General features: G+C 48.3%; 1 protein-coding gene across 1 annotated transcript; it reads left to right on the top strand.

Moving 5' to 3' along the window:
• Positions 1-9,725: 9,725 nt before the first annotated feature.
• Positions 9,726-11,521, top strand: LOC120686716 (UDP-glycosyltransferase 83A1-like). The gene is made up of 2 exons (XM_039968925.1): positions 9,726-10,297; positions 10,369-11,521. The coding sequence occupies exons 1-2, from the start codon at positions 9,814-9,816 to the stop codon at positions 11,256-11,258; spliced, it is 1,374 nt and encodes a 457-aa protein (XP_039824859.1). The 5' UTR covers positions 9,726-9,813; the 3' UTR covers positions 11,259-11,521.
• The last annotated feature ends 533 nt before the right edge of the window (positions 11,522-12,054 follow it).

Raw genomic sequence — 12,054 nt, 5'->3', positions numbered from 1 at the left:
AGTAAGCAAACAGTAGCAGAGTATAGCTTTCTTGGGTCCTTACCCATAGATAAACCATGCTACCTAGACTATCCGATCTCTTGTTCTCCTTGGTAAACTAGCTAGAAGACTGTTACACCTCCATTCCCTGTGAATAATACGATACCCTGACTGCTCACTGGTGAAATGCTATAATGGTATATCCGTGCGCTTGAGGATTCGTCTGTAATTGTTAAGACATACCACCAGCAATTCTTGGCGGTGTTTCTATGGACTAACAATCCTAGTAACGACGTTAAGAAATGTCAACAGGGAGATACCTATAATGGGTGCCATTCACAGACCGTTGTGGCAGAGATGCACTTGTGACGAAGATACTCATTTTAGCAAGTAAGGACCGAAATAGCTGGACCAGGTGAAGGAACTATGTCCAGCTAATGGGGTATGTCTAGGTGTACAACCCCAGTAGGGTGTAAAACTAAATGTATAGCCGCCTACTCGGTCATGTACAATACTTGATCCGGCTTCACTAACTAGAGTAGTGTTACTTGAACTCCACCTCCCATTGGTGATGTTTTTCTGCCAGAGTGCGGTTGAGGTACGAGGAGAGGGATTTCTCATACCGCCTGGGTGGGTTGTGATATCCGAGGGTGTGAGTGATCCGGGAGTCCGGGATGCCATAATGGCCTATATCGAGAAGATGGATGATACATGTTTCTATCGGTGATGTTTTTGTGCATAGGAAATTAATCTCTTACCTTTCCTTTGCTATATTTTATCGTTGCATTCTCAAAGCTTGCATATGGATGGTGATGTGAACCTATCCCATCCTTGGGGATAGCTTGGCTAGATGTAGGATCCGAGGAGGAGTTCAACACCAACGACGATGGTTGGTACGACTGAGGCTCGTGCTACGCTCAACCCTATCTGTGGAGGAAGGAGACATTGAAGACCTAGCTTCCGCCATCGCTTTCTATTTATTCTGAATTTAGCCTAACGAGCTTTTAGTGGGAGAATTGTACTAAATCTCCCAGATTTATATAATAATTAAACCCATGATTATACTATTTAAGAGGTATGACTATGATATTGCCTAAAATGATGAATTTGTTTGTGATAGCGTCTGATCCAGAGACTGTCACGACGATACAGGAAGTCGGGTTCGCCTTACGGGAACCCCATTTGTTTCAGTCGCGCACCATGGAGCACTGCAGACCGGTAGGGCGACAAAGATGAGACGCCGAGCAGTCGAAGCTTTAGGGTTTGTGCCCTAGATCGAAAACCTAAAGTCTTGATTCCATGTAGGATAATAGAATTGGTGTATAATGGATGAATTGTATTGCATTGAGGCCTTGGCTGGTATATATAGACCACGGAGACTTGAGGGACAAGGCTCCCCTGGATACATATGGCATTGTATGATTCATATATCAACTATTTCTAAAGTGAGTAAAATTTCTACCTAAATTTTTGGTTTGGTCCATCTTGTATCATTGACAGGTGGGCTTTAGTCCATCCCGTATGCGAGTCGGATTAGCCTTTCATTAATCGGAATTCTAATTGGAACCGAACAAATCAGTTGGAATCATAATAGTGATGAATCCGGCTCAGTTGGAATCATAATAGTGATAAATCTGGCCCAGGTGGGGTTGGCCGAGGCCCAATAAATTAAGGTTGCCCGAACCCCAACAGTTCTTAGGCACACCTACTCGGGGAAAGGCCCAATCTCCTTAACACGGTCGCCGCCCGACTACAACCGAGCCACTTGGCCACTTTGTTGCATCTTTGCCAGCGGTTGATAGTGGAGGATGTCCTCATCATTCTCACCCCATTAAACAAGGGCCCAACTTTGATACCAAATGATGAATCTGGCTCAGGTGGGGTTGGCCGAGGCCCAATAAATTAAAGTTACCCGAACCCCAATAATTATTAGGCACACCCACTCGGAGAAAGGTCCAATCTCCCTAAAAGACTTGTCCAATAGGGGAAGGGTGGCTTTCGCTTTTAAGGTGGTTTTCTCCTCCCAAGATAAGTAAGGTGGGATTATTCAGAAGCTCACATGGTTGCCGCCCGACTACAATTGAGCTAGTTGGCCCCTTTATTGCGTCTTTGTCAGCGGTTAATAGTGGAGGATGTCCTCATCAAATATGAACCCATCAATCGAAATCACAATCAGGTTTCGGACAATCAATGCTTCATATAATTACAAAACGTCATATACATGGATGAACAAGCATAGAATTAGCGATATTATTTTGTTGGTGATATTATGCAGAGCAGCGGCTCGATCCGCTTTCCCCGCGCGGCACCGATCCCAGCCGCGATCCTCGTCGGCCTTCCTTCTGGGGCACGCACGCCGAAACCCTCGGCCGCCTTCTTTATTTAGCACTATGGTCGCCCTGCGTCTCACCTCCATCCCATAGCCGCCACCGCACCCCAGCGTCCACACTCCACCACGCCATCGCTGCGCAGAGCCTCTGTGCCGCTGTGGTCACGCTGCACCACCGCATCCCGGCCCCTGCAAACCACCTCCATGGCTTCGCCTTGACGCCAGGAGCCTCACCGAGGCCGCTGTCCCCGATCCGAGCCCTGCACACACGGGAATTCCACCCGAGACCCGCCACCGGTGAGTTCGACCTCCGCCGCAATTCCTCGCCGCCATTGAAGTTCAGGCCACCCTGACCCCCTGTTCTGCACCACAGCATCGCCACTACTCGGACCGTGGAATCCAGGAGCCGGAGGACCACTGCAGCGCCACCTCCCTGAGCTCCGCCCGTGCACCGCCGCCCGCCATCGTTGCCGTTGATCCTGCACGGCCGCACCGCAAAAACCCTAGCCTTGGTGAGCAATCCTATGATCCCCTCTACCTCCTGCGCTAGATCTTGTAGCCGTAGATCACGCACGAGACTGAAACGCCGTGCGCCGGCGCTCCGCCGTGGCGGACACTCTGCAGTGCCACCCAGCGCCGTGCGAGCCCTGCATCATCTGGCACTTGCTTCACTAAGCCTTCACGCGCCCTTTGCACCCCAGAACCAGCCCTGGAGCAGCCCTAACACGCTGCGTCGGCGAGCTCCGCCGCGCAGAGCCGCCGCCGCAGTCGTGCCCGATGCTCATAGCCTCGCCGTGCCCTGCTCTTGGCCCAGGTGGATCACGCGTGTCACGCTGATCACGCCTGACCCAAACCCGAGTCGATTTGACCCCCGGAGGGCCGGAACAGAGAGCTCCGGTGTGTTCTGCCGCCGCCGTCACCCGCGAATCACCCTGGCCACCCGATCTTGAACCGACACCCAGGATTAGATCTAAGATCCATCAAACCTGAGCCACCAGATCGTTAGATCCAGATCCAACGGACCAGATCCAAATGTACCGGTTCAGCCTGGTCTTTTTGCTAAAGAGACCCTGGACTTTTCGGGAATCAACCCGCAGTCCTAACCAGTTCAAAAATAATTCCAGATCAGCCCAGAATCTTTCACAGAACCCCCTGAGCTTTACAGTTTTTGGGTCCGCAGTCCAGCCCCTATCTTTTTGCATGTTAGACTCTAGATCTACCTGTTAATCATGTATAGGTCCCTGGTTTTTGCGCAGAAGCCCCTGGAACTTGGTTTTTTCGCAGAAAAGCCCCCAGACCTTGTTTTAGCCCTAGATTTCGCGTTCTAGCTCCGTTTTAGGTGTTCTTTATGTCCACACGATCGTAGTAATGTGTAGAATAGTTTTAGCCTAGTTTTTATTGCTGTTTTTATGTAATGATGTACTATTTCTTAGAGTTTGCTTTTGTTTGCATGTATGTGTATGTGTTGGACTTGTTTTGGTGTTGCGATCGTGAGTAGACATTGATCCGTCAGAGGAGTACCAGGAGCCATCTTCCGCGGGAAACTTTGAGTAGCAAGAGCAGTTTGAGCAGCAGGAGAACCTTGAGGAAGGCAAGTATAACATGAACATTCCTATCACCTTTAAATACAATTTCATACTGCATTTTAATATTGTATGCCTATAAGGACTTTCCTAGCCACTTTATAACTTTTATATATATCCCTTGGGTTGCATTTTGGTTAGTTGTGCTAGGTGCCGAGCTATAACACACTTGGTCCTTTTTAATTAATTTGTTAATATTCTTATGCAACTTAATTCTGGAGCCGACCCTCTGTGGTTTGTGCGTCCTTAAAATATGTTTTGTTAGAAACTTGGTTTAGGGGGCCAGCACGGTGCTTAGTGCTTGGTTGGCCACTCTCCCTAAGGACCGGTTCATAGAGCGACAACCTGGGACAGCAGCACTACCACAAGACTGGAATGGGACGGTCTTAGCTTACTAATTAGGTCTTTTTGGTTTGGAGTAACTTGCCTGCGGGGCAAGGGTGGTAAGATTCAATGGTCCATGCTCCTCCGGCTTGGTCTGTGCTACGTGCTTGTAGCCCTGCGAGGTGGGCCCCATCGTCGCTGATCCAACCCTTCGCGGTTACGCCTTACCAACGAGATTATTTGTAACGGCCTCGTAGTGTGTTTCCTAGTCATCTCACCTAAGAAAGTGTGATGAACAACTAGTGTAACTCACGACTTGTGGGTAAAGATTTGCAACCTCTGCAGAGTGTAAAACTGGTATACTAGCCGTGCTCATGGTCATGAGCGGCCCAGATCCTCCTTTTGATTAGTGGGGTTATCTTCCTTTGATTAGGAGGGTTCCCCGGGTGGTTTGGTTTGGTTTGGTTCTCAGTAGTTCATAATTAATTTTGATTAATTTCTATGTAACTGGGTTTATGGTAATTCACCAACTTATAGTAATTAGCTTTAATAAAATTTTGCCAAGATTAAAAGCTAATGCAGTTGAGTTAGCCAACCTTAGAGCCTCATAGTTTGTGTTATACTTGTTGAGTACAAGTTGTGTACTCACTCTTGCCTCCTCTACTCTTTTCCTCTTGTTTTTTTTGGGGATACCCTACTGCTGCTCAGTTCCCGGCGACGTGGAGGAGTTCACCCAGAGCTACCAGGAGTATGAGGACATCTAGGCGGTCGTCTCCCAGCCGATGTCTCTGTGGCGCCCAGCTTCCGAGAGTTCCGTACCTGTTTTACGCTTCCGCATACTTTGAATCAGACATTTTGTCATCTATGTAATAAATAACATTCATACTCGCTTTATTATATCTCTTTACGTGATATGTGCTGTGATATACTGTTCATTCTGTTGTATATACGTGTGACTTGATCGTGGCACGTATATGATTGCTCGGTTTATGTCCTTTTGTAGACCGCGTGTTACATCTATTATACTACTCCTAGAAATGCACAAGTACTATGTTGAATAAAACCGTTTCTTCATGAAGGGCTTCTACTGGAATAGCAGAGGTCTCTCAGACTTGGCAAAATATTGTTACATATCTGACGCAATTAGGGATCGTCATCTTGATTTTGTTGCTGTCATGGAGACCGGTAAAGAAGATTTGTCTAGAACAAATCTTAACCGTTTATCTGGGGGCGTGGACTTTGTTTGGCACAGTCTCCCCCCTAGAGGCCAGTCGGGCGGTGTCCTTTTGGGAATTAATGCTACGGTCCTTGACTTAACTTTCATAGTGGAAGGGGAGTTTTTTATTAAATTCCATCTCCAGAATAGGTATGGTGACTTCAAAAGGATTCTGATGTCGGTATATGGTCCGGCACAAGAAGAGTTCAAATCGGCCTTCCTGTCCGAACTTGTTCGTACCTGTCAACAGAACCCATTGCCAACACTAATCGGGGGAGACTTCAACCTTATGAGACATAGCAAAGAGAAAAACAAAGATAATTTCAGTTCCCGCTGGCCTTTTCTCTTCAAAGCAGTCATAGATAGTTTTGATCTCCATGAGATTGTGTTGACTGGGAGGCAATTCACTGGGCAAATTCTCTATCAGACCCAACGTATGAGACGCTAGATAGAGTTTTGATGACAACTGATTGGGAGTTTAAATATCCGATGGTAACAGTACATGCGCTTGACAGAGGTGTTTCAGATCATACTCCGTTATTATTAGATACGAGTGACCCGTCCTTTTTAGGACAACAAAACAGTTCAAAATGGAACTTAGTTGGCTGTCTCATGAGGATTAGGAACAGGCCGGTTAGAGGGCAAAACGCAGTGCAACGCTAGAACAGAAAGTTGGGAGCGCTAAGAAAACACCTATGGGGGTGGGCTCGTCACCACCATGGAGTGTATAAGGCATAAAAGGAGTGCTTAAAACGGTAGTGAAGAATCTAGATACCCAAACTGAACACAGTAATCTCACTAATGAGGAGGGACCAACTTGAGTCAGCCCGTGACGACCTGATAAAACTCCTGCGAGAGGAGGAACTTCGGTTTATCAGCGGGCCAAAGCGACTGATGTTCTTTTGGGAGATAATAATACCAGGTACTTTCAGATGATTGCCAATGAAAAACATCGAAAGAAACATCGAACATGAAGGCGGCAAAATTGAAGGGCAGCAAAACCTCAAAAGTTATATAACCCAGTTCTACAAAGAACTATTCGGACCGCCCGAGGAAAACCACTTCTCCCTTAATTCCAGGATGGATGGCATTCATCAAGTTAGTTAATCAGAAAACGAATTCCTCACGGCTCCTTTCACTGAGAAGGAGATTCGGGACGCAATCTTTGATATGGAACATAACAAAGCGCCAGGCCCAGATGGTTTCCCGGCGGAATTCTATCAGCACTTCTGGGAGGTCATCAAAGGTGACCTCATGGATATGTTCCACGATCTATACATTGGTGATCTCCCGATATTCAGTCTAAACTTTGGTGTAATAACTTTACTACCCAAAACTCAAGAAGCCAACAAAATCCAGCAATTTAGACCAATTTGCCTACTGAATGTCAGCTTCACAATCTTCACGAAAGTGGCGACAATTCGCATAAATTCAGTGGCAGACAACTTAATTAGCCCTACACAGACAACATTCATGCGAGGACGAAACATCCTAGAGGGTGTAGTCATCTTGCATGAAACTGTTCACGAATTACATCGTAAAAACCATAGTGGGGTAATTCTCAAAATAGATTTCAAAAAAGCGTACGATAAAGTAAAATGTAATTTCCTCCTACAGACGCTTCGGTTGAAAGGCTTTTCACCCAAGTGGATTGATTGGATTAAGGCTTTCATCTCAGGCGGAAGCGTAGCAGTTAATGTTAATGATGAAGTGGGCCCTTACTTTCAAACAAAAAAAGGTTTAAGGCAAGGAGACCCGCTATCACTCATCCTATTCAATATAGTAGCCGACATTCTCACACTCTTTATCAAAAGAGCTACAGAAGCAGATCAGGTTAGCGGTGTGGGGCCTCATCTAATCGGTGGTGGCCTTTCTATACTGCAGTATGCTGACGATACGATTCTCTTTATAGATCATAACCTGGAATAGGCGCACAACATGAAGACCATTCTTTGTGCGTTTGAACAGTTATCGGGGCCAAAAATAAATTTCCATAAGAGCAAAACCTTCTGCTTTGGAGACTTGAAAAACTATGAGAATCAGTACATGGAAATTGTTTGGATGTAATCCAGGAACTTTCCCAATCCAATATTTAGGCATCCCGATCCATTTTAGGAGGTTGTCGAATAACGATTGGACGAGAATCCAAGAACGCTTTGAACGACGCCTTAGTAGTTGGAAAGGTAAAAACCTTTCAACTAGAGGATGTCTGACACTAATCAGTTTAGTTCTTAGCAATCTTCCCATGTACATGATGTCCTTCTTTGAAATCCCGAAGGGGGTTCAAAAAAGGTTAGACTATTTTCGTTCTAGATTCTTTTGGCAGAGTGATGAACACAAGAGAAGATATAGACTAGCGAAGTGGGACATCCTGCATCAACTAAAGGATCAAGGGGGACTAGGGATCCACAACCTAGAATTGAAAAATATAGCTTTGCTCAGCAAGTGGTTGTACCGCTTGTTAACAAAAGATGGTACATGACAGCAGATCCTACGCAATAAATATCTTGGGACTAAACCACTGGTTCAAGTTCAATGGAAAAGCGGGGATTCACATTTCCGGGCAAGCCTAATGAATGTAAAAATAGACTTCCTACGGTTCGCAACTTTCATTATAAAGGATGGGTCACAAATTAGATTCTAGGAGGACTCATGGTTAGGCAACAACCCTCTACAAGTCCAATATCCACAACTTTACAACATTGTCCGGAAAAAACAGGATACAGTGGCTGAAGTATTAAGTACACAGATCCCAAACTTATCCTGGTGTCGAGATCTCATTGGTAGCAAATTGGTAATGTGGAACAACCTGGTTTCACGTCTTACCAATATTGTGTGAAGCCAAGACATAGACGAATTCAAATGGAAGTTGTTGACAGCCAAAATTGGCATCGACCGGTCTGTCCGAGCGGTCTGACCAGTAGGGCGCTGTAGCCTGCCCGGCAGGAGACCAACCGGTCTGACCGGTCCAACTAGAGTCCGAGTACAACTAGGATTTTTCATAGATTTAGATCTGTAAACAGGATTTCTTGCGGTATAAGTCCACCCCACCCTATAAATATAAAGGGTCACGGCCGATTAGATCATCCAATCGATCAAAAACATATCAATATATTACTTTTCGTTATTTTGAATTATTTTTTGTCTTCCTCAAACCCTAGCTCTTCCAATCCCCATACTTGCTGTTCTTCCTTCGTCTCCGCGACGTCTGAAGGCGTTCTAGGTGGCCTGCCGATCCTAGAACAACCCTACGCGCGCTTGCCCTGACGGGGTCCCTCCCAGGCGAGCGTTCGTCGGATTTCGCCGTTCTGCACCGGCGAACCGGTCTGACCGGTTATCCCGACCGGTCTGACCGGTCTGAGCATCGGCGCTGCAATTGTGCCGTCGCTCATCGCGCGATCAAGCGCATTCGTCTGTTGGCCCTAGATTGGCGCCAACAGAAGTTAGACCAGACAGGTGTATTCTCAGTTAAATCACATTATCTGGGCCTAATCTATCAAAACACTCCGAACAATAACAAAAAAATTTGGAAATTAAAAGCCCCACTGAAGATTAATATTTTCCTCTGGTACCTCAGGCGTGGTGTTATCCTTACCAAAGACAACTCAGTGAAGCGAAACTGGTAAGGCAACCAATAGTGTTGTTTCTGTCATGAAAATGAAACGATACAGCATCTGTTTTTCAACTGCAGTTTTACGCGAATGGTATGGGCCTTAGCCTATGCGGCATGGGGCATACCCAAACCGCGTAATATATCTAACATGTTTGGGAGCTGGCTAAATAGAGTACCTAATGATTTCCATCAACTCGTACTTGTGGGCACGGCAGCCTTGTGTTGGTCTGTTTTGCTCTGCAGAAATTGTGTGGTGTTCGATAACAAACAATCTTCTTTTTTGCAGGTTATCTTCTCAACTACGCATTGGCTTTCCACGTGGGTTATTCTTCAGCGGCCTCCTTCCCAGAAGGTGCTTGAGGAGGCATCTCATTTTTTTGACTCGGGTGGCCAATGATTTTTTTTGCCCGGGCACATGGGTGACGGTCTAATTTAGAATTGACGGCTATTTGAGTGTCAGGCCTTTTTATCAAACTCTTTTAGGCTGTGTTCTGTTCCGGTAGAGGTCGGGAACATTTCGAGACGATCAAATTAATAGAGTTTCTCTTGTCTAAAAAAACTATGTTAATATACTCTAACATCTATGACGCACCCCGTTGGGCCCGTGTTGTGCCGAGCGGGGGGTGGGTGGGGATCCCACGGGTTTGCTTTCTATAAAGCAGGGCCAATGGTCTTTGGTCTAAAAGCTCATCCCTAATCGCAGTCGCAGCGCGGCTCTTGCATTGCCCCTTGTAGTTCAGTTTTGTACAACCCAAGATCGAGCGAAGCCATGGCCAAGCCCCACATCCTCATGGTGCCGCTGCCGGCCCAGGGCCACGTCACCCCCATGATGGAGCTCTCCCACCGATTAGTCGAGCACGGCTTCGAGGTCACGTTCGTCAACACCGAAGAGCCTCACGCGCGGGTCGTCGGCGCACTGCAAGCGGAGGGCGGCACGACGGCGCTGGCCGGCATCCACCTGGCGTCCATCCCAGACGGGCTGGAGCAGGGGGAGCGCTTGGACGTCGGCAAGGTCGCCGACTCCTACGACCGGCACATTCCGGGGCACCTGGAGCGGCTCATCGCCGAAATGGAGGCGTCCGGGAGACCCAAGGTGAACTGGATCGTCTGCGACGTGTACATGTGGCCGTCCTTCGTCGTCGCCAAAAAGTTCGGCATCCGCGTGGCCGCACTCTGGCCGGCGGCGGCGGCGTGCTTAGCCTTTAATATCAAGATCCCCAAGTTGATAAAGGATGGGTTCGTCAACGACCAGGGTTAGTACTCCATTTTAGATTGGATCCATCTTCTCAGTTTACTCGATTTGAATTTGAATTTGTTCCGGCAGGTTTGCCAGAGCGTGATGAGACGGTCCAGCTTGCCCCCGGAGTCCCGCCGCTGCACACGTCGCAGCTGCCGTGGATCAACTTCATCGCGCCCGCCTGGCAGAGGGCCTTGTTCGAGCTGGGCACCAAGACGGAGGAGCTCAGCACGCTCGCCGAGGTGGTGGTGTGCAACTCTTTCCGCGAGCTCGAGGCCGGCGCGTTCACCCTCCTGCCCAAGAACGTCCTGCCCGTCGGGCCCCTGACCACCGACCCGGAGCTCCGGAAGCCCGTCGGGCAGCTGCTGCCGGAGGACACCCGGTGCCTCCCGTGGCTCGACGCCCAGCCCGACGGGTCCGTCGTGTACGTGGCGTTCGGCAGCTCGACCATCTTCGACCCGCGCCAGTTCCGGGAGCTCGCCGAGGGGCTGGAGCTCGCCGGCCGGCCGTTCCTCTGGGTGGTGCGCGCGGACTTCACCACCGGCGACCTGAGCAAGGAGTGGTTCGACGAGTTCAAAGCCCGCGTCGCGGGCACGGGGATGGTGGTCAGCTGGTGCCCCCAGCAGAAGGTCCTGGCGCACCACGCGGTGGCGTGCTTCGTGTCGCACTGCGGCTGGAACTCGACAGTGGAGGGCGCCAGGAGCGGCGTGCCGTTCCTGTGCTGGCCCTACTTCTCCGACCAGTTTCTGGACCGGAGCTACGTCACCGACGTGTGGCGGACCGGCCTGGCTGTGTCGCCCGATGCTGACGGGATCGTGACCAAGGAGGAGCTCAAGAGCAAGGTGGAGAAGGTCGTCGGCGACAGCGAGATCAGGGAGCGGGCGCGGCTGCTCAGGGACGCGGCCGGCCGGGCCATTGACCAAGGGGGAGACTCGTACGAGAACATCCGAAAGTTCGTGGACCTGCTGCGTCAATGAGATCGAGAGAGTCGCCTCGCCGCGATCCAAGGGATCGTGATCCCATCCTTGGCTCTTCTACCCGTACGCGTGGTGTGCTGCTGTTCACTTTTGTTTGGGCACGGACCCTTGTTTAATAAGCGAATAGTTTTCAGATCCATCAGAGATTCAGAAAACTATTCCAATTTGATTCACCTACCCTTAATCCAGCAGTTTTATATATGTCCATGGAGCAGGCGGGAGCACGTGAGGTGCTAGAAGCACGGATACCTTCTCAATGGGTCACCCCTCCTGTTTCAGCAAAAAAATATTGGTTGTAGTGATCCAATAGTATAACCATATTGTTGCCAAACCTGGTGTCGGAACTCGGAAGTGGCCACTGTGATATGTCTTCGGCAGTGATGTGTTAATATTGAGTAGACACCTTGATATATTTTCGGAAGTGATGTGTTTATTTTGAGTAGAACTGAGTGATGAAGTTATCTTTTTGCAGGGGTTTTAACGACTCGGACAAGGATGTTTGCTGCGGTCCGTAGTGAGATGAGGGTAATTCTGAGTCTGTAGCTAATTTTGGTAACTGTGACTTGTGTATTTAGATGCATGGGTTTACTTGAGGATTATATTGTTGGGTAAATGAATTTACAATGATCTTGGAGATAAGCTATTTTATTGCTTATGAAAATGAGATGCTGCTTTTGGCTGTACCCGTACGTGGTGTGCTGCTGTTTCGAATCGTTTTCAGATCCATCAGAAATTCAGAATACTATTTCCAATTTGATTCACCGACCCTTAGTCCAGCAGTTTTATATATATATGT

This window comes from Panicum virgatum, chromosome 8N (genome assembly GCF_016808335.1).
Source record: "Panicum virgatum strain AP13 chromosome 8N, P.virgatum_v5, whole genome shotgun sequence".
NCBI classification, from domain to species: domain Eukaryota; kingdom Viridiplantae; phylum Streptophyta; class Magnoliopsida; order Poales; family Poaceae; genus Panicum; species Panicum virgatum.
The sequence above is the reverse complement of the archived record's forward strand: the minus strand, read 5'-3'. Positions and strand labels throughout refer to the sequence as shown.